We start from the raw sequence: 26320 nt of genomic DNA on the forward strand, positions 1-26320 counted from the left end.
TACAACATATATAAAATACATGTCTGAAATAAATTTTAGTTATCTGTTAGATACTTTAAGATTTAACAATACAAAATGTATACTGAGTTTTAGAAAGCATCCAGTGTTTTTTATATCTAGTGCAGGCCAGTTCCTCACTCCTTAAGAATATATACTTGATATCTCATAATATGATTGGTGATTTGATTTTTAATAAACATAATTAATACCATTTTATTTTTTAAATTTAGGAATTGAAAATAGCAAAGAGAGCCTGTGAACAAGATAAGGAGTGGCTAATATACATTAATAAAATTCTTGAAGAACAGGTATTTCTACTTTTTCTACTTATATTAAAATTTTATCTTAATAATTCAAAGCCTCCTTTTATTTCAGTAGAATTTCTCTTTTAATATTACAAGCACCTTCTCATTCAATCATATTAGAGATTATTATGCTACAGAAAGGCAAGTAAACCCTATTTGTGTTTGCTAATTTAACATATAAAACAAAGTGGATCTTGACAAATGTATTAATTAAATTATTGGTTGATCTATATATTTGGTAGATTGAAAAGGATCCATTCCTTAGACTTCTTAGGAGAAAAGATTCTTTATTATGTATCTTTAAAGTTAGTACTTGATATGGACACCTGAGGAGTTCATGGGTCTCAGTGACCTTTTACTATGGACCTGTTTCCAGTCAATTCATGTTTTCCTCACAGCCAGACAGCTGTTTATTACTGTGTCTTCCCGCATTCTCTACAATATTTTCTACTGAGACCTCGAGCAGCTTGTTAGTGGGAAGTAAATATTGATTTGGCATCCTGTCAATGCAGAAAGAATGAAAAAATTTCCACCAGAGGCCCCTCAAACATTTTCCTATCGACATTTTCTGGGTAGAGTGGAAAGCTGCATGGAGGATGACAAGGCTGAGACTACTTGAAGTCCCTGAGGGGTCTATTGAGACTGCTGCTGTGACCTGTGTGATACTTTTTCTTCTCTTTCAAGTATTTTTTTAATACACACACAGTCTGCTGGGATGTGCCCCTCTTGTAAGTGATCAAGGGCAGTTTATTGGCAGGTGAGAGCCCTGCTTTTCTAGTCATAGTCAGACTCTGTTTTGACATCACTCACATGTAATGTATTCTAAAACTTTTCCTTATAGTTCCTGCTCTATTCTTGCATTGGAGAAGATAGTTAAAGTGTTTATGCTAAGGAATTAACATGATTTCAATTTACAAACTGGTTATGCTAATATTTTACAAATATTTCCATTTTACAATTCAAAATATTATTAGCAATTTGTGGAAGAAAAAATCCTTTTAATATTTGCAAAATGCTATTGGTTGATCAAATTTGAATAATATTAAGAATAAGTAAAACATGATACATGTAGCATTTATATCATATTATTTTTATAAACATATCAGTTATATTAAACAATACTTGATAATATTGGAGATCCGTTATTTAAACATTTGGCATGGAGAGGTAGAAACAATTGATAGTCTGAGCTGTGAGTTACAGTCTTGTCTTTACCATTTGCTACAATAAGACTTTCTGCATGTTCTTTTTAATGTCTCTCAATCTCAGTTTCTGGAGAGGTAGTCTTTTTCCTCCACCTTCCAGGGTTGCTGTGAAAATCTAATAGAGTATTTATGAAGTCCTTTGTTAAACCATGTAGTTATATACATAAGGATGTGTTTAGCTACTAAATGTCAAGTTCTCTGGGAAGCATGAAGAAAGAGTGAATTGGAATCCAGGGACCAAAATTTATATCCCACCTCTGCTGTTTGCTACCTGTTTGATATTGGACAAGTTAGTCAGCTATTCTGGATCTCATTTTCCTTATCTGTAAAATTAGAATAATGACCCCTCATATTCTTCCCTATTCTAAATCTGTGAACCAGGACTTTTATTTTTAAATGGCTATATTTTTTAAAGGCAGTGAATAAAAGTGAATTGGATAATATTTTAAAATATTTAAACTATTTTTATTATGATAATTTCTTTATATTTTAGAATTTCATATATATATAAAGTATGATTCTAAAACACTAAATCTAAGTATACTTTTTTCTAAATTCTAACAATACTAGAAAAGACTTTATTTGTATTACTTTATATATGTACATTTGTATATATATGTATATGTGTGTATGTATATATACATGTGTGTATATATATATATATATATATATATATATATATATATATATGTACATATTTCCTCTCCATATATAAACTTGAGATCATCCATTTTCAGGCTGCTTATTCTGTCCAGAAAATGCCCTCTTGAAAATTGTATCAGATCACTTAATACTACAGCTTGATATAGGGTCTTTTTGTGCCACTGAGCCTGGACTCTGGAATATAATTGCCCAGCAGTATTGATTTAATTGCCTCGGTTTATTTGTGGACTCCTAATTATTGACTGGAGGTAAATTTAATGGAGCAGCCTTTATGAACACTGGGAAACCGCTGCTGTTGCTGTTATACATAATGAACTGCATCATATCCCTTTAGATCGTTTTTCAAGCTAATTTTATTCCACTGCGATAGTAAGATAACATTTAAAAAATCAAAGACTTTTTATTTTATTACTGACATAGGTGTTTTTTCTAATGTGTTAAATTTGGGATGGGCAGTCCAGGGATACAGACCTCAGAGTTTTCACTTGAATGCCACTTCATAATTATACTCAAGAGGAAAATCTTTGAACTCTAACATATCTCTTTTTCACCAGACTTCCCTTTTTACTCCTGAATTTGTTTGTCCAGAGTTTAAGAAAAAATCTCTTTTCACACCAGTGTTTCTGAACTTTAGTTTAGCTTTGGAATTTCAAGAAGCCTGCCTGCCACCTAATTTATGACTCTTTGCCAGACATAGTTCTCAAAATTACATTTTTGTTATCTTCAGTTGTTGGAAAAAGTGTTCTAATAGTCTGAAATAATATAGCAGTTAATTAGTTACTAAATGAGGCTTAAAATATTGCAGAAACATTGAGATAAAATTTTCACTAATATCATTATGATTCTATTTACCCAGGCAGAGTGAATGAAGCAAAGCATTAATAGATTATTGTTTTGCCAAAATAAAAATCTTTTGTAAAGAAAAAACATTTTTCAAATGAATTTTTAATTGTTTTGTTTTCAGTTTTTAAATTTATCATACAGTTGGACAAATTATTCGATTTACATATAAAAGTATTTGATTTTAGGAAGTTGGCTTGGGCTTTGATGTTATTTTTCATTATAAAGTTTATGTATTAGTCCATTCATTTGTTTTTGACAGTCTATAGGGTGTTGTGTGTGTCTGTGTGTTCACATCAGTGAAAATATGTATTGATAAAATACTCATTTGAAATTAGAAATCTATTCTACTTTATATCCGGTACATTGATATACATTAAAATAATACTGAAAAGTGTTGTCATGTGAACAAAGTATGAGATCTGAAACTAAAAATTCTTATATTTTACAATGGATAAAGGAGGTATAGGTATCTTTAAGTAAAAATGGATGTCAGCTTGGTAATTTTGATTTGTTAAATTTTCATACTAGGATGAGTGGGTTTTTTTGTTATATTTCATGAAGAAAATATCTGGGTGCATGACCAATATTTTATTAAAAATTTCAATCTCAACCTTCAATTTTTTTACTTAGTCACAAATTTATTCATTAATTTTGTTTGTTGTGCTGTCTGTAAAAGATTTTATAATTTCATTATAGAAGCATAGATTTATTTTAGTTAACATAATATTTATACACATCTGATTCACTAATAGTAAACCTATATCAAAAATTACAACAAAATATACTGGTGTTTCTTCTTTATTGGGAATTAGATACTCAAAATATGATTGTTATATTCAGTTTCTCATCAAGGTTATTTGTGCTTTGCTTTCTTTTCTCCTCAAACTTGCAGGTTTCAGACAATCATCCAAAATACTCATTAGTACAAAATGTTCAGTTGTTTTAAAAAAGATGAACAAAACACTCAGAATTTATGTGGAGACAAATTATTTTACAGATTTCTTTTGTAAAATATTATTTCTGAAATATATGCTGTCATAGCCCCTCTTTCACTTTGAGGAACTATTAAAATCCATAGGACAAGTGTAATGATTAAGTAGGCTTAGGAGAAATAATCAAATCCAAAAAGAGTATCTTTTAGTCAATTGCTATACCATATGAGTTGTGCCAAGTGTAAATAGGAACAGAGCCAACAAACAGAGCAGATTTTCCAAGGAAATCTACAGATAACTGACCTATTTAAAGAGAGTCATGAGGTAGGAAGATATAATATAAAGACTTTTAACCACTTTAGCTCAATTCAGAAGGGCCACTGAAGCAACTAGTGTACCTGCTCTGTTTTGTAGTCAGACTCAAAGAGTAGAAGCAAACAGAGATCTGATCCATATATGTCAAGTATAAATGAAAGTATGAAGATGAAAGCCAAAACAGACACATGAGACAATGTATAGTACCTTAGCAGAGAAAATGAGTGATGACCTCACTCAACATTTCATTTGACATTTCCCAGTTCTGTACCCAATTTTATTAGTATTCACCTATTTCTGCTCAAACACATTATTGGACCATTGGAAATTGATTTCAGAACAAAAAGTGGCCATGTTTTCAGTCATATCAATGATTTCATATCTTATGATTGTTTTTAGTATTCACTAATTATATACATTTTGTATACCCCACAATCAGAAAAGCAGATAGATGGTATTTGCCTATATGCCATTATAGTGTTTTACTTTGGACTACCCAATTGTCCTATGGAAAACAGTGACAGAAAAAAAATTGTTCCAATAATTTTTTATTAACATTATTACTATGTCTTTTTGCTTTTACTCTAATATGCTACTTGGTAGCTCAATAACAGCTAAAAGTAAAAGTGCAACAAAACTGCAGAGGAAAAATTATTTTTATTGAATTAAAGCAAGAAAGTATGACCTCAGAAAGATAGAATCTGGTCCTACCTATATCTAGTCATATTGTAAAAGCAAGTAAAAATGTATACTGTGGTATCCACACAAGTAAATAGATATAAAGAAGGTACCAAGAATATTGAGCGGCTCCCTTGTGGAGGTCTTATGGGAAAAAGGTCAAGAGTTTAACATGATGAGAAGACAAAGAGAGCTTTTTTATATATTTGGAAGGGGTATCCACTTCAATTAATTATAATTAACTGTTTACAAAAAGTCCAGCAGAAATGTGAACAAATAGAACTCCTGTCAAGTCTGCTTCAATGTACAGATTAATTAAAAACTAACATATTAATTTTATGCAAATAGTACTCCAAAATGCAGGCGGACAAAATAGAGGGATTGGGAATTCTATGTAGTGGTTCGTAGTCATCTCCCAGAGTTCTTTTTCTGGGTGTAGCTGGTTCAGTTCATTAACGCTCTATTTTAACTGATTTGATTCATCTCATTGTTGAAAATGGCCACGTCAATCAGAATTGATCATCATATAATATAGTTGTTGAAGTATACAATGATCTCCTGGTCCTGTTCATTTCACTCAGCATCAGTTCATGGAAGTCTCTCCAGGCCTTTCTGAAATCAAGTTTGATAACTTTTTGAGCATAGTTCTAAATTGCTCTCCTGAATGGCTGGATCAATTTACAATGCTACCAACAATTTATCAGTGTCCCAGTTTTCCCACATCCCCTCCAACATTCCTCATTATCTTTTCTTGTCATGTTAGCCAATCTGAGAGGTGTGTAGTGGTATCTTAATTGTTTTAATTTGCATTTCTCTGATCAATAGTGATTTAGAGCACTTTTTCATATGACTAGAAATGGTTTTAATTTCTTCATCTGAAAATTATTTGACCTTTGACCTTATATCAATTGGAGAATGGCTTGAACTCTTATAAATTTGAGTCAATTCTCTATATATTTTAGAAATGAGGCCTTTATCCAAATCCTTAAATGTAAAAATGGTTTCTTAATTTATCGCTTCCTTTCTAATCTTATCTGCCTTAGTTTTCTTTGTACAAAAAGTTTTTTAACTTAATATAATTACACTTTTCCATTTGGTGTTTAATGAGTTCCAGTTCTTTTTTGGTCACAAATTCCTTCTTCCACAGATCTAAGAGGTAAATTATCCTATGTTTTTCTAATTTGTTTATAATATGACTGTGTCTAAATCATGAACCCATTTCAATCTTATCTTGGTATATGGTATTAAGTATGGGTCAATGTCTAATTTCTGCCATACTATTTTCAAATTTTCCCAAAAGTTTTTGTCAAATAGTGAGTTCTTATCCCAGAAGCTGAGGTCTTTGGGTTTGTCAAATACTAGATTGCTATAGTTATTGACTATTTTGTCCTGTGAACCTAACCTACTCCATTGATTGACCACCAAATAATTTTGATGACTGCTGCTTTATAATAAAACCCTATTCTAATTCCTTTAATCTCTTTTTCATCTCTTATTGCCAAAGGTAGTATTTCCAGTACAATATTGAATAGTAATAGTGATAGTGGGCTACCTTGTTTCACTCCTGATTTTATTGGGAATGATTCCAGTTTATCCCCATTACATATGATGCTTATTGATATTTTAGATTCTACTGACTATTTTAAGGAAAAGTCCATTTATTCCTATATTCTCTAGTACTTTTAATAGGAATGAGTGTTAGATTTTATCAAATGCTTTTTCTGCATCTGTTGAGATGATCACATGGTTTTTGTTAATTTGGTTGTTGATATAGTCAATTATGCTAGTAATTTTCCTAATATTGAACCAGCCCTGCATTCCTTGTATAAATCTCATTTGGTCATGATGATCTGTGGATAGTTTTATGTAATCTCTTTGCTAATATTTTAGTTGAGATTTTTGCCCATTAGGGAAATTGGTCTATAATTTTCTTTTTCTGTTTTCATCCTACCTGGTTTACATAGGCACCAGATCTGTGTCATAAAAGGAATTTGGTAGCAATCCTCCTTTCCCTATTTTTTCACATAGTTTATAGAGTACTGAGAATTGTTATTTAAATGTTTCGTAGAATTCACAGACAAATCCATTTGGCCCTGAAAATTTTTTTTCTTACGGAGTTGATTAATAAATAATTTAAATAATCTATTTCTCTTCTGTTAATCTTATTTGTGTAGATATTCCTCCATTTCACTTGCATTATTAAATTTATTGACATATATACTTGGGCAAAATAACTCCTAATTAATGCTCTAATTTCCTCTTCATTGTGGAAAGTTCCTTTTTCATTTTTGAGATTAACAATTTGATTTTCTTCTTTCTTTTTTCTAATCAAATTAACCAAAGATTTATCTATTTTGTTGGTTTTTTTTTTCATAAAACCAACTCTTAATTTTATTTATTAGTTCAATAGTTTTCTTACTTTCAGTTTCATTAATCTCCCTTCTTATTTTCAGAATTTCAAATTTGGTATTTAATTGAGTTTTAAATTTGTTCTTTTTCTAGCTTTTTTAGTTGTAAGCCCAATCATTGGGCTTTTTCCTCTATTTTATGCAAGTCAGCATCTTAGAGATATAACATTTCCCCCAATAACCACTCTTGACTGCATCCCACAAATTTTGGTATGTTGTCTCATTATTTTCATTCTATTCAATGAAATTATTGATTGTGTCTATGATTTGTTGTTTCACCTATTCATTCCTTAGGATTAAGTTATTTAGTTTCCAATTAATTTTTGGCCTATTTTTCCCCTGGCCCTTTATTGCATATGATTTTTCTTGCATCATGATCTGAAAAAAAATGTATTTACTAGTTCTGTCTTTCTGCGTTTGATTTTGAGGTTTTTATGCCCTAACACATGGTCAATTTTTGTATGGATTCCGTGAACCATGGAGAAAAAGGTAAACTTCATTCAGTTTTTTCCAAAGTTCTATTATACCTAACTTTTCTAAAATTCTGTTTACAACCTTAATTTCTTTCTTATTATTTTGTGATTCAATTTATCTAATTCTGAGAGAGCAAGGTTGACATCCCCTACTAGTATAGTTTTGCTATTTCTTCTTGCAGCTCTCTTAACTTGTTCTTTAGGAATTTGGATGCCATATCACTTGATGCATATATGTTTAGTATTGATATTGCTTCATTATCTATGGTACCCTTTAGCAAGATAAAGTTTTTTTCCTTATCTTTTTTAATTAGATCTATTTTTGGTTTTGCTTGATCTGAGATCAGGATCACTACTCCTGATTTTTTTTTTTACTTCACCTGTAGCATGATAAATTCTGCTCTAGTATTTTACCTTTTACTCTGAATGTATCACTCTACTTTAATTGTGTTTTTCTTATAAACAACATATTGTAGTACTATGGTTTTTAATTCAGTGTGCTATTTGTTCCCGTTTTATGGGAGACTTCACCCCATTCACATTCACAGTTAAAATAACTAATTCTGTATTTCCTGCCATGTTATTTACCCTAAGTTATGCTTTTCTCTTTCTTTTCCCCTTTCTCTCTTACTCTGTATTTTGCTTCTGACCATCACTTTCCTCAAACAACCCACTCTCCTTTTAGAGCCCCTCCCCCTTTCCTCTACAACTTCAGTTTTCCCTTCTATTAGCATACCCCTTTCCTCTCCCACTTCCCTGTAAGGTGAGACATGTGACACAAAATATGTCTGATATTCTCTCTTTGAACCAAATCTTATGAGAGTAAGAATCACACAATGTTAATGCCCCTCTCTTCTGTCCCTCAGTTATAATAGGTGTTTTTTGCCTCTTCATGAGATGTTATTTCCCTTATTTTACCTCCATTTTCCTCTTTTTCCAGTACAATTCTACCTCTACTTACTTTTTCATATTATCATAATAAAATCAAATTATACCCACACTCTAAGTATATCCATACAAGAAATAAAGTTCTCAATATTTCTTTCTTTTTTTTCCTTTTTATGCTTCTCTTGACTTCTGTATTGGACATCAAATTTTTTGTTCAGCTATGGTCTTTTCATCAGAAATAAATGAAATTTACCTGTATCTTTGAATGTCCAACTTCTTTCCTGAAAGATACTGCTCAATTTAATTGGGTAGTTTATTCTTGGCTGCAATCGAAGTTCCTTTGCCTTTTGGAATATCAGGTTCCAGCCCTTTGATCCTTTAAGGTGGAAGCTGCTAGATCCTGGGTAATCCTGATTGTGGCTCCTTGGCATTTGAATTGTTTATTTTTGGCTGCTTACAATATTTTTTCCTTGGTCCAATAATTCTGAAATTTAGCCACAATATTCCTTAGTGTTTTCATTTTGAGGTCTCTTTCAGAAGGTGATTGGTGAACTATCACTTTTTGCAGATGACATGATGGTATACTTAGAGAACCCCAAAGACTCTGCTAAAAAGCTACTAGAAATAATTCAAAATTTCAGCAAAGTGGCAGGATACAAAATAAATCCACATAAATCCTCAGCATTTTTATATATCACTAACAAAATGCAACAGCAAGAGATACAAAGAGAAATTCCATTCCAAACAAATGTTGAGAGTATAAAGTATTTGGGAATCCATCTACCAAAGAAAAGTCAGGAATTATATGAGAAAGATTACAAAACACTTGCCACAAAAATAAAGTCAGATTTAAATAATTGGAAAGACATTCAGTGCTCTTGGATAGGCCGAGCGAATATAATAAAGATGACAATACTCCCCAAACTAATCTATTTATTTAGTGCTATACCAATCAGACTCCCAAGAAACTATTTCAATGACCTAGAAAAAATAACAACAAAATTCATATGGAAGAATAAAAGGTCGAGAATTGCAAGGGATCTAATGAAAAAAAACTCAGAGGAAGGTGGTCTAAGTGTACCTGATCTAAAGCTATATTATATAGCAGCAGTCACCAAAACCATTTGGTATTGGCTAAGAAATAGACCGGTAGATCAGTGGAACAGATTAGATACAAAGGACAAAAAAGGGTACATCTATAGCAATCTAATCTTTGACAAACCCAAAGATACCAACATTAGGGATAAAAATTCATTATTTGGAAAAAACTGTTGGGAAAACTGGAAATTAATATGGCAGAAATTAGATATGGATCCACACTTAACACCATATACCAAGATAAGATCAAAATGGGTCCATGATTTAGGCATAAAGAGGGAGATAATAAATAGATTAGAGGAACAGAGGATAGTCTACCTCTCAGACCTGTGGAGGAGGAAGGAATTTATGACCAGAGGAGAACTAGAGATCATTATTGATCACAAAATAGAAGATTTCGATTACATCAAACTAAAAAGTTTCTGTACAAACAATACTAATGCAAACAAGATTAGAAGGGAAGTAACAAATTGGGAAAATATTTTTAAAAGCAAAGGTTCTGACAAAGGTCTCATTTCCAAAATATATAGAGAACTGACCCTAATTTATAAGAAATCAAACCATTCTCCAATTGATAAATGGTCAAAGGATATGAACAGACAATTCTCAGATGAAGAAATTGAAACTATATCCACTCACATGAAAGAGTGTTCCAAATCACTACTGATCAGAGAAATGCAAATTAAGACAACTCTGAGATACCACTACACACCTGTCAGATTGGCTAAGATGACAGGAACAAATAATGATGAATGTTGGAGAGGATGTGGGAAAACTGGGACACTAATACATTGCTACTGGAGTTGTGAAAGAATCCAGCCATTCTGGAGAGCAATTTGGAACTATGCCCAAAAAGTTATCAAACTGTGCATACCCTTTGACCCAGCAGTGCTACTACTGGGCTTATATCCCAAAGAAATACTAAAGAGCGGAAAGAGACATATATGTGCCAAAATGTTTGTGGCAGCTCTTTTTGTTGTAGCTAGAAACTGGAAGTGGAATGGATGTCCATCAATTGGAGAATGGTTGGGTAAATTATGGTATATGAAGGTTATGGAATATTATTGCTCTGTAAGAAATCACCAGCAGGAGGAATACAGAGAGGCTTGGAGAGACTTACATCAACTGTTGCTGAGTGAAATGAGCAGAACCAGAAGATCACTGTACACTTCAACAACAATACTGTATGAGGATGTATTCTGATGGAAGTGGAAATCTTCAACATAAAGAAGATCCAACTCACTTCCAGTTGATCAATGATGGACAGAGGTAGCTACACCCAGAGAAGAAACAATGGGAAATGAATGTAAATTGTTAGCACTAATATCTGTCTGCCCAGGTTACATGTACCTTCGGAATCTAATGCTTATTGTGCAACAGGAAAATGATATCTGCACACATGTATTGTATCTAGGTTATATTGTAACATAAGTAAAATGTAAGGGATTGCCTGTCATTGGGGGGAGTGAGTAGAGGGAGGGGGGGATAATTTGGAAAAATGAATACAAGGGATAATAGTATAAAAAATATATATATATAATAAAAAATTATTAAAAAAAAAATGAAGAGGGAATGAATATAGCCTAAGGTCTAAGATTTTTATCCTAACATTCAGAGGGAATGGTTATAACCTAAGGGAGAGTAACTGAATAGGACATTTAGGGAAACTGAGTCAGGACATTAAAAGAGAACTGTGGCACAATACCATCATAGTCATCTCATATCCATACAGAGTCTATGTATGCTCCTTCTCCTTCTAATTCTTTATAGTAGTAAAGTAATAAAGTTCTTAATAATTATAAATATTATGTGTAGGGAATATAAAAGAGTTAGACTCCTTTCTGTGTCTCTCAAATCTTGTATTTTAAAGTTTTAAAAAAAATTCAGCTCTGATCTTTTCATTAAGAATTCGTTAAAGTCTTCTACTTCATTAAATACCCAATTTCCCCCAGAGGATTATACTCAGTTTTTTGGGTAGGTGATTTTTGGTTGTAATCCTAATTATATTCCAAACCCTCCAGTTCTTCAATGTAGAAACTGATAAATCCTTTGCAACCTTGATTGTGGCTCTACAATATTTGTATTATTATTTCTGGCTGCTTGAAGTAGTTTCTTTGTGACCTGGAAACTATGACATTTGACTATAATATTCCTGAGAATTTTCATTTTGGGATCTCTTTTAAGTAGTTATTGGTTAATTCTTTTAGTTTGTTTTTTTTTTTGTTTGTTTGTTTGTTTTTTGTTTGTTTGTTTTGACGCTCGAGTTTTAGAATATTATATCAGTCTTTCTTTATAATTTCTTGATATATGATGGACTTAATGTCATCTCTATGCAGAATGACTCCCAGCTCTATATCCATCCTTAGTCTTTTTTTTTTTCTTCTGAGTTCAGAAATCACATCATAGCTACATTTTGTAAGTATCTCAAATTCAGCACCTCAAAAATAGACCTTGGTATCTTCAAATACACCTCTTCTTTCAAACTGTCCTATAAATTTCATAGGCTTGCAATTACCTAGGCTTATAACTTTCGTGTCATCTATTAGTTTTCAGATTCACTCTTCACACCTATCTATCCTTGTGCTAAAACTTATTTATATTTTTACAATATTTCTCTTTCCTTCTATTCACACTGTTACTGAATTCATATATTTATTACCTCTTGCAGTAATGTATTTGGGCTCCTTACTTCAGTCTTTTCCCTATTCCTTTCCATTTTACATATAGCTACCATAGTGATTTTCCTAAAGTATATCACCTTCCTATTTAATAAAATTTTGTTAATTTTGGAGTATTAGCTTAGTAGTAGTATATGAGTAGATAAAAAAGCTATGTATATTATATGATAAAATCTACCATGAATAGATCAAAATGCTTTTGGGATATAGATTCAAATTGTTTCCCCAAATGTATAAACTAATGATAATATTAAATAATAATTACATTAATATAATAATAACAATAAATGGGTGAACCATTTCAGAGCTCAAAAAAAAAAAAAAAAAAGAAGGTGATTGGTGAATTCTTTCAATGGCTATTTTACCTTCTGATTCTAGGACATCAGGGCAGTTTTTCTGTATGAATTCCTGAAAGATAATGTCTAGGCACTTTTTTTCATCATGGCTTTCAGGAAGTCCAATAATCCTGGAAAAAGATCCCCTATTAGAGAATGGCTAAACAAATTATATTATATGAAGATAATGGAATATTATTATGTCACAAATAATGATGAAATGGACAATTTAAGAAGAAATTGGGAAGACTGTTAGATGCAGAGTGAAGTGAGTAGAACAATGATACATAATTATGGAATAAAACAACTCTGAGGAAGGTGGAACCAAAATATTTTGAGTTCCCTCCCTGCCAAAAAATACAAAACAGAACACTTACAAACAGAACTAGAAAATATACCAGTCTGAATCTTGTGAGGAAACCCAAGAAAAAAATTAGAATGAGTCATTTTTCCAGCCAAGATCAGCATTGGAAATAGACAAAGAGGATATATTGAAGATAAGGAGCCTGCTGTATTCTGAGCATTCCAAAGCAGAGGAGTAATGGGCTGGAGGGAAAAGAACATGTAATATCTATATGAGGACATGTCATGCAGCATTTGGGAATGGGTGCCACTTGTCTTCACTACCCAGATCCAAGTCATAGAAAGATAGGTGACATTCTAGGGTGATGAGCAGTAAATAGTCCTGGGTTGTATACCAATAGAGGAGCAAGCTCTAGAAATGTGAATTGAACCCCTTGAGCACTGAGAAGCAGAGAAGGGTCTTAGTTTCAACCAGTAACCCAAACTGAAAATTGTAGAGGAATAACTGGGGCAAAAAATCTAAATTAATGAGAAGCTTGAAGTACTATCATTCTGAACCAGTAAAGCTTTCTGGCAAACTGATAGTGACTAATCTACCAGTAATTTACAATTGCTCAGATATAACATCATCAGGTCAGGAACTCATAAAGAGTTCAGAATGGGGGAGATGGCCAGACCTGCCCTGAATCATCCTACTTTGGGGGCACTGATAGTTTGAAACACTCAGTTTGAGCTGTCTCTCATTTAACAAAATAATACAATACCTCAAGAAAGAAACTACAGGACTAACCTACACTCTCCCTTTAGAAGTGCTTCTGAAGTACTTCTTTAGTTCCAAAATAGCAATTCCAAAATCAGAAAATAAGTAATGAGTAAAGAAAGAACCGCATCATAAAAAGCATTATGGTACCACAGATGCTACTTCACTTTGCATCAGTTCATATAAATTATTTCAGATTTTTCTGAAATCATCCTGCCAATCATTTCTTGCATGGTAGTATCCCTTTCCTGTCATATACCACAAAAATATACCACCACTTGATTAACAATCCCTCAAATTGATGGAAATCCTCTCAGTTTCCAAATTTTAGCCACCACAAAAAGAGCTGCTCTCAATATGATAAAATTGAGTTGTAGTCCATGTCTCCACAAACTTGACATGAGAGACTTTTCTAAAATGTAAGAATGCTATGAATCTACTACATTTTTTTTACTTACTTGTCCAGTAATCTGTCTATATATATTCTGTCTTAATTGCTCTAATAATGAGAAAGTTCTTTTGAGTTACAAGTATCATCTTCCCATGTAGGAAGTATACAGTTTAATTTTATTAAGTTCTTTATGGTTCCCCATTTCTGTTTATCTGCTCTAGAATCATTTCTTGTCAGCTCTGGTCTTTTCATCTAGAATGCTTGAATGTTCTTTATTTCATTGAATTTTCATTTTTCCCCTTACTCACTTTTACTGGATAGGCGATTCTTGGTTGCAAATCTAGATCCTTTGCCCTCCAGAATGTCACACTGTATTTAAATCCTCGATCCTTTAATGTAGCTAATTGTGGCTCCACAATACTTAAATTGTTTCTCTCTATTTTCTTCTTGACCTGAGAGCTCTGGAATTTGGCTAAAATATTTATGGGAGTTTTCATTTGGGAATCTTTTTGAGGAGGTGATCAATGAGTTTTTCAATTTGAAAAAAAAAACAATCAACACGGAAAATAGATCCAGGAGAGATAATTTTTTTTCCATTATTTCATTCTTTTTAAAAATGTGTTTATCTGTATTATTATAAAATTATTATAGAAATATGACTATTATTATGCCCAAAGGGCTATCAAACAGTGCTCATCCTTCAATCGAGCAGTGTCTCTACTGGGCCTGTCTCCCAAAGAGATCTTAAAGGAGGAAAGGGACCCACATGTGCAAAAATATTTGTGGCAGTCCTTTTTCATAGTGGCAACAAACTGGAAACTGAATGGATGTCCATCAGTTGGAAAATAGTTGAATAAGTTAAGGTATGTGACTGTTATGGAATATTATTGCTCTACAAGAAATGACCAGTAGGATGATTTCAGAGATGCCTGGAGAGACTTACATGAACTTATATTAAGTGAAATAAGCAGAACCAGGAGATCATTGTAGACAGCAATAGCAAGATTATATGATGATCAATTCTGTTGAATGTAGCTCTTTTCAGCAGTGAAGTGATTCAGGCCAGTTCCAACGGTCTTGTGATAAAAAGAGCCATCTGTAATCCGAGCGGACTATGGGAACTGAGTGTGGATCATAAGAGTATTTTCACTCTTTTTTGTTGTTTACTTATTTTTTTTTCTTTCTCTTTTGTTTTTTCTTTTTGATTTGATTTTTCTTGTGCAGCATGATAATTGTGGAAATATTTATAGAAGAATTGTACATGTTTACCCTACATTGGATTACTTGCTGTCTGGGGTAGGAGGGAAGGGAGAGAGAAAAATTTGAAACACAAGATTTTGCAGAAGTAAGTGTTGAAAGCTTACTGTATATGTATTTTAAAAATTTTAAAAATTTAAAAAAACTATTATTATCAAAGGATATGAACAGACAATTTTCAGATGATGAAATTAAAACTATTTCCACTCATATGAAAGAGTGTTCCAAATCACTATTGATCAGAGAAATGCAAATTAAGACAACTCTGAGGTATCATTACACACCTGTCAGATTGGCTAAGATGACAGGAACAAATAACGATGAATGTTGGAGGGGGCTGTGGGAAAACTGGGGACACTGATGCATTGTTGGTGGAGTTGTGAAAAACTATTATTAAATTTTTTAAAAATAAAATTTACATGCAAATAAGAAAAAACTGAAATAGGAAAAGAAAGAAAAAAACAACAAAAAATTGTCATGTGCCCAACAGATCAAAATATGTAACAATAAATTTTCAATCCCAAGAAAGCATTTATAGTAATAGAAGATGTATTTATAATTTTGTCCTTTGCCTGCTTGTAGGTTTTCTTTTGTTCTCTGCTATTCTTTTTTCCCCCTTCTTCCCCCCACCTCTCCCCAAGCAAGTTACAGTAAAGCAGGAACATATTTGTATGTATATATATATATATGTATATATCATGCACATACACATACACACACACACACACACACACACACACACATATATATATATATATATATATATATATATATATATATATATATATAAACACACTCATATGCAGACCCCCAGACATATACATATATACATACACTTATATGTGTATATATAAATACATACACATATACACATATACACATATTTACACATAATCTAAAACATTAATGTGGCTGACATAATGTATATTTCTCTCTTGATTAAATCTTTTTTAAGTTTGACTTTGAGATCAATGATTATTATCCTTTTTTTCTAATAAATTCCATTCCTAATCCATTGCTATTATGTTTGTATATATCTATTATTTTCTATCCTTGCTAACTCTTTTACTTTATTTCTATCCATTAAGTTGTCTTGCTATTACTTAAACCTCCCCTATTTTTCATTATTTTTGTTTTGTTTTATTGTTTTTTGATTTCTGATAGTCATTAGCCTTCATTTGCTCAATTGTGATTTTTATGAAATTACTTTCTTCAATGAGCTTTTGTATCTCCTATTCCATTTGTCCAATTCTACTTTTAAAGGAGTTGTTTTCTTCAGTAAATGTTTGTGCCTTTTTTTCCATTTGACCAATTCTGGTTTTTAGGGCATTCTTCTCCTCCTTTTGTACTTCCTTTACTATTAGGATTAATCTGCTTTTTAAAGTGTTAGTTCCTTCAGTATTTTTTTTTTTGTCTTCTTTACCAAGATGTTAACTTGTTTTTTATAGTTTTCTTGCATCACTCTCATTTCTCTTCCCAGTTTTCAAAAATTCTCTTCTTCTCTACTTCTCTTTATTTTCAAAATCCTTTTTGAGCTCTTCAATGAGACAAATTCATATTTTTCTTGGAGGCTTTGGATGTAGGAGCTTTGACTTTTTTATCTGATTATGTTTTGATCTTCCTTGTCACCATAGTATCTCCCTGTGGTCAGAATTTTTTTCTGTTGTTTCCTCATTTTCCCAGCCTATTACTTGACTTTTAACTCTTTGTTCAAGTATGATTTTGCTTCCAGTGGAGGATGCACTGTCCCAAACTTCAGGGTTTTCATGTAGCTGTTTTCAGAGCTATTTCTAGGTATGTACTACAGTATCAGTTTTTCCAAGGTGGAATGATATAAGAAGAAGTGTATTTACTTCTCTCCTTCCCAGTGCTCTAGTCTGTGAGTGAGAGTACTTTTTTCTGCCCTGCAACTGTGAGAAGGGTCAATACTCCACTGCAGCCACTAGCTTTGGAATAATAGTGCTACTCCTTATTCTGGGACTGCCATCCATGACTGCAACCCATATCCAAGTATGGGCAAAGCAAAAGAGTCTTGCCTTATTGCTAACAAAAAGACTCTTGTAATTTCTTTCTGACAAATTGTTCAACCTCCTTACATTCTGTGGGCTGAGAACTCTGGAAATTGGCTGCTGTATTTGCTTATTCAGTAGCTTCTAAGGCCTGTTCCTGGTTTGCTGTGACCAGGGTTCTGCTGGTGTAGCCTGTGCTGGACTTTGCTCCACTACTGACCATCTAAGTTATCTTTGGCATCTAGGGGTGGAGAGATCTGTAACCATCAGTGTTGACACTGATTCATTCCCCCTGAGCCCTATTTCTGATTTTCTGGGGCTAGGGTTATGCTGATTCTGCCTCTTCTGAACTGAACTCTCCCCTCAATTTGATGCAAAGGACCTTTCCTACTCACCTCCTAAGTTGTCCTGGACTAGAAAATCATTTTATTCTGTAGGCTGCTCTATAAATCTTTCAGAATCATTTAAGGGTATTTGGAAATGTTGGGGCAGAGGAAAAAATCACAAGAAAGAAAAAGTTGTGGATGACATTTTCCTTCTAAAGTTTTTTTGGAATTGCCTTGGATCAGTGAATTGTTGAGAAGAGTTAAGTCTGTCATAGCTGATTACACAAATTTGCTGTTGCTGTGCACAATGTTTTCTTGTTCTGTTTATTTCACTCAGCATCAGTTCATGTAAGTCTTTCCAGGCTTTTCTGAAATCAGCCTGCTCATCATTCCTTATAGAACAATAATATTCCTTTACTTTCATGTGCTATACCATTCACCAACTGATGGGCATCCACCCATTTTCCAATTCTTTGCCACTACAAAAAGAGCTGCTAAAAACATTTTGCATGTATGGGTTCTTTCCCCTTTTTATTATTTCTTTGGGATAGAGATCCAGTAGTGCTAAGGCTGGATTAAAGGGTATGCATTTCGATAGCCTTAGAGGGTAAATTTCCTACCAATTCTAATTGTTAAAGAATTATTTTCTCCAATGAGATTTTGTATCTTCTTTAATATTTGGCCAATTCTACTTTTTAAGGAGTTCTTTTATTTGGTGAATTTTTATACATCTTTTGCCATTTGGCCTATGAAATTTTTTAAAGGTGTTTAGTATTTTTTGTACTTCCTTTCACACTTTTACACTATATTCCTTCCAGGTATTCCTGATGAAAAGATCAAAAGCTTCTTAGACATTCTGAAGTTCAAACACAGGAATTAAGAAAATATTTAAAAGATCAATATGAACAAAGAATCATAAATTATTTTAAAAGTGAGATAATACATGTGTGCTCTCTGACCCCTGTCCCTACAATTAAGGGTCACAGAGGAAGTATTTTAAAGATGAAGCTTTGGGATGGTATTGTATCTTGATAATCATCTTGATAATCATAAAAGAAGATTAGGAGATGGGAAGGGAAATGTACTAGAGGGAAGAGAAACTAAAGTGGAGAAAATTCTCATATAATTAGGGGGCACAAGTAAAGGTTTATATAACAAGAAAGAAAGTGGAGAAGCAGTTAGCATTTGAACCTTTCTTACCTTAACTGGTCAAAGATGGGAAAATGTAGAAACACACATGCATATATACACATACACAAACTGGGTACAAAAATATATTTCAATATAATAGGATTGAAAGGTGAGAAGAAGCAATTAGAAATAGAGGGTGTTTTTAAGAGATTAGTAGTGAGCAAATTAAACTAAACTCTAAGGAAATACAAAAAAGTTAATAGTTTGAGGTGGCAAAGAATGAGAATCTAAGGCCCATCAATGGAAGAACAGCTAAACATGTTAAGATATATAAATTTGATAAAATACTATTGTGCAATGAAAATGATGAAAGGAATTGTTTATGAGAAACTTAGGAAGACTTGTATGAACTGATGTAGAATGAAGTGAGCAGAACCTAGAGAACAATTTATTAAATTAAAGACTTAGGAACTCTGATCAGTGTTATTAACCAACCACAATTACAGAAATCTATTGATGAAATATCATCCCTACCTTTGGATAAAGAGATGAAAGATTCAAAGTACAGAATTTATATATGTATACTTATATATGTGTATACACAAGACACATGTATACATGTGAATATATTACATTTAAATAATCATTTAAAATTACTTTTAAAGTAATAAGTTTTATGTTTTGAAAAATGAAAGTAATTTTAAAAGATTTTACAATTGAAAGACAAAAACGATGTAAAAAAAGTACTTGTGGTCAGCCTCTTTTGGAGAAATCATATCTCTAATACCTAAGTTTCTTGCTACTATTTGTTTCATTTATGAGACTAGTTATGGATGCTATGGTTTTTAGATTACTTCATCATTACATCACTGCTTACACTATCAAACATTCCAGGTAGCAGAAGAGAAACAGAGTTAGAGAGGAAAGTGCTATGATCTATTCTTGATGAAGCCATATTGGCTCTTGGCAATTGTAACTTCTCTGTTTAGATATGTGCCAACTGTCTTTTTGATGATCCATTCTAAATTTTTTCTAGAAATTGCGGTCAAATTCTTACTAGTCTATTGTGTGCAGGTTCAGTTCTCTTTCCTTTATTTGAAAATTGAATTAATATTTGCTTTTTTCCATTCTTATGTTGCTTCCTATAATTTTCCATGATCTTTCACATATTGTTGATAATAGCTGAGCAGTCATATCTACCAGTTCTTTTTAACCTGAGAATGTACTTCATCTGGTCCTAGTGACTTGAGTTAATCAAAAGTAGCTAGTGCTTTCTTACTATCTTGTAATATAGACATTGAATTCCTGATAGTCATTTTTGTCCTGCTATTTCCAATGTAAAGATAAAACAGCAAGTTGTCTAGTTTGGCTAGTATATATATATCAGATGAAAAATAATTGTATTAAAAAAACTTGTAAGCCAGTTAAGAATCATGTTGTGGAGGATCTAAAAATCAGGGTAAAAATTTGGCATTTTAATCTATAGTCAATACAGAGCCACATAATAACTTTGAGCAAGGAAGTATATTTATATACATGCATTAATATGACATGATAATTAAAACTGTTATTCAGTCATTTCATTCATGTTCAATTCTTTGTGACCCCATTTGGAATTTTCTTGGCAGATAATAGAGTTTTTGCCATTTTCTTCTCCAGCTCACTTTATAGATGAGGAATTAAGCAAACCAGGTTAAGCGACTCGCTCAGGGTCACATAACTAGTAAGAATCTGAGGCCAGATTTGAACTCAGAAAGATGAGTCATCTACTCATCTACTATTACTAGTCCACTATACTGCCCAACTGCCCCAAACAAGATATTAATATGATATAAATATATATACATTAAATATTTATCTTGCTAGCTAACTGACAATTAGAAATGAGACAAAAGAGATTGGTAGTAGGGATACTGATTATGAAATGGTCACAATATTTTAGGTTACAATATTTCTTTTTAGAGCTTCTCTATTTCTCTTGATGGTCAACCATTCTCCAAGGCATTCCACTTAGTCATTTTTGATCTGTCCTCCTCTCTCACTTTCTACATCCAATCAGCTGGCAGATGTTATTTATTTCTACCTCACAATATGTCTTGCAGGAATTTCCTCTTTTTTATTTATATTGTCATTTCCTTAGTTCAGGACCTCATCAGCCTTTACCTTTGTAAAGAGAGAATGCGTAAGAATACAGTGGTTTTAAAATGTGGAGGATAAATGAGGGAGTTCACTAACTTTCCCAGTACTATCAAAGGCAAAGATTTTTTTCTTTGTTTCAGTGGGAAGGAAGGAACTGGAGAAGGCTTAGAATAATTGCCATGAGGAATGTGCCAGAATCAATCCATTAAATAAAAGAGTTGTCTGCAGCAGTGACAGCTATTGTTTAGCATCATATACATTCCTGCTGATAAGCTAATATTAGTTTTTTTCTCTTCCTGTTATGTCAGTATTAGAATAAGTTGAATGTAATTATAAAGGACAACAGCTGTCATTATCTTATTCCCATCTTGCTACTGAAGTTTAGAAATAGTCTTGAAAAAGGAGACTGTCCTATTATCCTTATATAGCTAATGTTTTATAGACTGTTGGGTAGGTTGATAAAATAGTTGTTTTTGTAGTTGATTGCAAGTAATAAAATTCAAACAGACCCAGATCTACTCACCTAAGGCTCACTGAAAGGATATTTGTTATTATCCCAGAAGGATGGATATGATATAATTTATCTTGTATATTTGTGATTTTGTTTTTTTTAAGTTACACCTCCATATTTGAAAGCTTTTCAATCAAATAATCAATCAATCAGTCTATATTTATACATGATTATGGACTTTTGGTAACACAATATCTATTAATTTTTAAAATTTTGTATGTATCAGTATTATATATGGACAATTATGGGAAATAGCTTTGTTCTTTTGGATATTTTGAGATCTGTAAACTTGTGGTATGTGAAATGTGAAGTGTGGTAAGATAGCTACAGAACTAGCCTTGAAGCCTTTCAGAAGACCCAAGTTCAAATACTATTGTTGGGGATGATGTGCAGGCTTTTGATGAGACAAGGCACGGGTGAAGTAAAAGAATTTACTAAATTATAAGTAAAAGTAGAAGTAAAAGGTTATTATAAATCATCAAGAGATCTCAAATGGAGCAGAACTCTTAGATGGAATTAGAGTTCTGTCGGTTCTGCCCATCCGCCCATTCTTCCCACCCTCCTATATATAAGATTTGAGACAATACAGAGCTTTTGGGTTTGAATAAGCTTCAGTAAGGCTATAGAAAGTTTGATTAGTGATAGTTCAAATTGTATAGAGCTTAAGTGGAGGTACTTAACGTGAATTCAGTTCTATTGAAAGTTAAGTAGGGGTACTTAGCTTTAATTCAGCTCTATAGAAAACTTGGGTGGTATCAGCTGAACTCTATAGAAAGATAAATTAGTGGTACTTAACAGAGGTGGGATTGGGCTGGCTTCTTAGGTCACGATAATGTGGGAAGTTATTTTTTGGGGGTCTCCAGCCTCAGTTTCCCTTGTCAGATTCCCATCACTACCTCTGACATATGCAATTTGTATTATTCTCTCATTTAAGCTCTTGGTATACTAGGCAACTCTTTTATTCCTTCCCCCCATTTTAATAGCTTTTTATTTTACCAAATACATGCAAAGATAGTTTTCAACATTCTCCTTTGAAAAACCCTGTGTTCCAAAATTTTTCTCCCTTCCTTTTTTCCACCCCTTCCCATAGACAGCAAGCACTCCAGTATAGGGTAATACTTTGTGCAGTTGTTCTAAACATAATTCCATATTCATCAAGCCATACAAGAAAAATCAGATCAAAAGGTAAAAAACAAACAAAAACAAAACAAACAAAAAAACCAAGGAAAAAAAGCAAAAATAACAATAACAGAGGATGAAAATAATATGCTTTGATCCACATTCAATCTTCATAGTTCTCTCTCTGGGTGTGGATGTCACTTTCTATCACAAGTCTATTGGAATTGCCTTGAATCACCTCATTGTTGAAAAGAACCAAGTCCATCACAGTTGGTTATCACATAATCTTCTTGTTGTATTGTACAGTGTTCTCTTGGTTCTACTCACTTCACTTAGTATCAGTTCATGTTAGTCTTTCTGGGTTTTTCTGAAATCAGCCTGCTCATCATTTCTTATAGAACAATAATATTCCATAGCATTCATATACCATAACTTATTCAGCCATTTTCCAACTGATGGGCTTATGCTCAGTTTCCAATTTCTTGCTACTATAAAAAGGGCTGCCACAAACATTTTTGCACATATGGGTCCTTTTCCCTTTTTAATGATCTCTTTGGGATACAGATCCAGTAATGGCATTGCTGGATCAAAGGGTATGCACAGTTTTAAAACACTTTGCACATAGTTCCAAATTGCTTTCCAGAATGGTAGGATCATTTCACAACTCTACCATTAGCCTGGGCTTGTTAAGTAAAACCTTTCTGTAATTTCTTATCAAATTGACCTGGTCCTAAATTACTACCTTAAACCCCACTAGTTCCATAAACAAATTCATATGATCCAGCCAACTGTCCCATACTTCTTTATCAGTAAGCTCATTTAATTTATATGCCATCCAAAAACTGCCTTTTGATTTCTCTCCTGGAACTTAGCTATTTCATAGTCTCCTACTAGAAGTAAAGCACTTATGGTTTATTTAACAAGTTCAGTGTCATGTGTCTTTATCTTCCATCACTGTTTATCTTTGATCTGACTATTGATCTTTTTCTTCTTTTTAAAAAGTATTATGATCTTTTTATAGATACTTCAGGGTGATAAATTTTATGTTTCATTAATGTCATATTTTTGGTAGGATACTTCCTATTCTTGGATGATCTATTGTATTCGATTTTACAGTTACAAAAGCATACATTAGGATTGGTATTATTTTAGAAGTGAATAAGGGACTGTGTGTGAGTAATTTGTGATGTTAAAATAAAATGAAAGGCATTAATAAAACTTATTTTAAAAATTAGATCTTCATCTATATGTGATAGATATAAGAGCAATGAATGAAAGCAGAGAATGAAAGAAATCACATTTTAGTCTTGTGATTCTATAATTGCATGTCAGAGTCTTTTAATATTTAAAATTAGAGAAGTAGGAAAATTTAATATAGCTTTGGCGGTTTGGAATTATCAGATCCAGTTTTTGTAACAGTTTCACTGCAAACTTTTTTTTTTTTTTTGAAACTCCAAATTACACTTAGGGAAAGATGGATCTTTGGCAAGGGAGGGGAAAAACCCATTCTTTTTACAGTCAGCAATGAGCAATGAGCAGTCAGCAACAAACTATAATGTAATTGTTCTCAGAATTCTAAAACAAAAAGCATATTGCTTTTGAAGTTTTATATTTTATATTGATGTTTTCAGAAATGTTCTATTCATTCCAACAAACAAAATTTCTTTCTTGAATTCTGTCTTTATGTTAGGTATATATTGCCCATAAGATATGTGTACTCATATGGATTATTTAAATGTGCTTAAGGGAGCCATTGATAGTGACCTCTGGAACTCTTTCCTATGTCTCTGAGAGGGACTCTTGACTAGTATCTTTCTTCCTTCCTATATACTGCTGAATGAGAGGAATAGTTTTTACATTTGAAACAAAAGCTACTAGCCTCCCTAGTCACTATCCCATAAAAGAAAATAAGTAGCCCTTACCTTACACTTGCCATTTGACTCCTTTCCATAAAACCATAATTATTACAAAGATACCAATATCAATAAAAAAACATTTATCTAAGCAAATAGCAAACAAAAGTGTGCAGTCATAGAATTTAAACTGACTAGAACATACCAGAAAATACGCAGAGTGAATAAGTTTTATCAATTGGAACAAGCTAACTTAGCTCAGGCCAAGAACTGAGAATACATTTTAGCTCTTGGATAAAATATATCTAATTCCCTTATGTCTGACAGTAAGGAAGTTGGAGTAGATTGATGATCTAATTTTACCTACATATCTTCCATTTTCAAAGTCTATCTTTCTCACTCCACATATTTATTGTCAGTTATTTAGTCATTTCTTAAAGAAGAAGAAGAAGAAAGATTATCTCTCATCTCAAATTTCTTGCATCAAGTTCTCTATCTACATAGTTATGCAAGGTTGCTCCATTTAGGAGAGTATCATAAACAATTCCCAAGCCTTGACTAGAAACTCGGGTTATATTCGAACATTCTCATCAGACTATTGATTATTAATTTTTTTACTTGAAGGCAATAAATATCTCTTGGCTAAACATTATTTTCTATGCTCTTCAAATAAGATGGGCTAATAAATGCTTACTCTCTTTTATTACGTTATAATTTGTTTCAAGCTAAAGTTATTTTTAGGCTTTAAAGTCAAGGAATTTTAAAATAATGTTTTAACAATTTTTGGGGGGTAAGAACAAAATATTGTTAATTTCATTTTTTTAACATTTAACATAATTTACTTTTCTACTTTGTTTTCCACTAACAAAAGGACCTCCATTTTACAATTTTGTCTACTGTAGCTAGTTTTCATGCTCTAAATTGTGCCTTATATAACTTATAGTTCTGGATGTCATATCCAAGATATCCCTCAAACATCTGCACACATCATTTATGTCTTGCCTTATAGAGATGCGTTTTTACAGAGCCAGTTTTTTAAAAATATAAGACATAAAATTGTGTTTTTGGCAGTGGGAATCCCAGTACTTACAGGTAGGCATCTGCAGGTGTTTATATGATTAGAAACTGTGAAAGTCTGTGTAAAATAAAGGAAGTTTTCTTAAGCAAAAGAATTTAATCTTTGAAACCTGTGAGTGAGGAAGGGAGGGAGGGAGGAAGGGAGAGAGAGAGAGAGAGAGAGAGAGAGAGAGAGGAGAGAGAGAGAGAGAGAGAGAGAGAGAGAGAGAGAGAGAGAGAGAGAGAGAGAGAGAGAGGAGAGAGAGAGAGAGAGAGAGATGAGAGGAGACGAGGAGAGAGAGAGAGGAGAGAGAGGAGAAGAGAGAGAGAGAGAGAGAGAGAGAGAGAGACAGAGAGAGCAGAGAGAGAGAGAGAGAGAGAGGAGAAGAGAGAGAGAGACAGAGAGACAGAGAAGAGAGAGAGAGAGAGAGAGTAAGAGAGAGAGAGAGAGAGAGAGAGCTAGAGAGACAAGAGAGAGAGAGATGAGAGAGTAGAGAGAGGAGAGAGACAGAGAGAGAGAGAGAGAGAGAGAGAGAGGAGAAGAGAGAGAAGAGAGGAGAGAGAGAGAGAGAGAGAGAGAGAGAGAGGAGGAAGAGACAGAGCAGAGAGAGAGGGACAGGAGAGAGAGCAAGAGAGTAGTGGAG

At 32.8% G+C, this 26320-nt stretch overlaps 1 protein-coding gene across 10 annotated transcripts in view; it reads left to right on the top strand.

Annotated features, from left to right (window-relative positions):
* CNTLN (centlein) overlaps positions 1-26320 on the top strand; it is a 427436-nt gene that overhangs the window by 387833 nt on the left and 13283 nt on the right. For 9 of the 10 annotated variants that reach the window (XM_074282960.1, XM_074282961.1, XM_074282954.1 and 6 more), the window contains one exon: positions 231-308. The exons of the other annotated variant lie outside the window; for it this stretch is intronic. In XM_074282960.1, coding sequence (XP_074139061.1) covers positions 231-308 — 78 coding nt within the window. The remainder of the gene's footprint in view (positions 1-230; positions 309-26320) is intronic. 10 annotated transcript variants of the gene reach the window in all.

The sequence above is a fragment of the Sminthopsis crassicaudata genome, chromosome 1, assembly GCF_048593235.1.
Source record: "Sminthopsis crassicaudata isolate SCR6 chromosome 1, ASM4859323v1, whole genome shotgun sequence".
Classification (NCBI taxonomy): domain Eukaryota; kingdom Metazoa; phylum Chordata; class Mammalia; order Dasyuromorphia; family Dasyuridae; genus Sminthopsis; species Sminthopsis crassicaudata.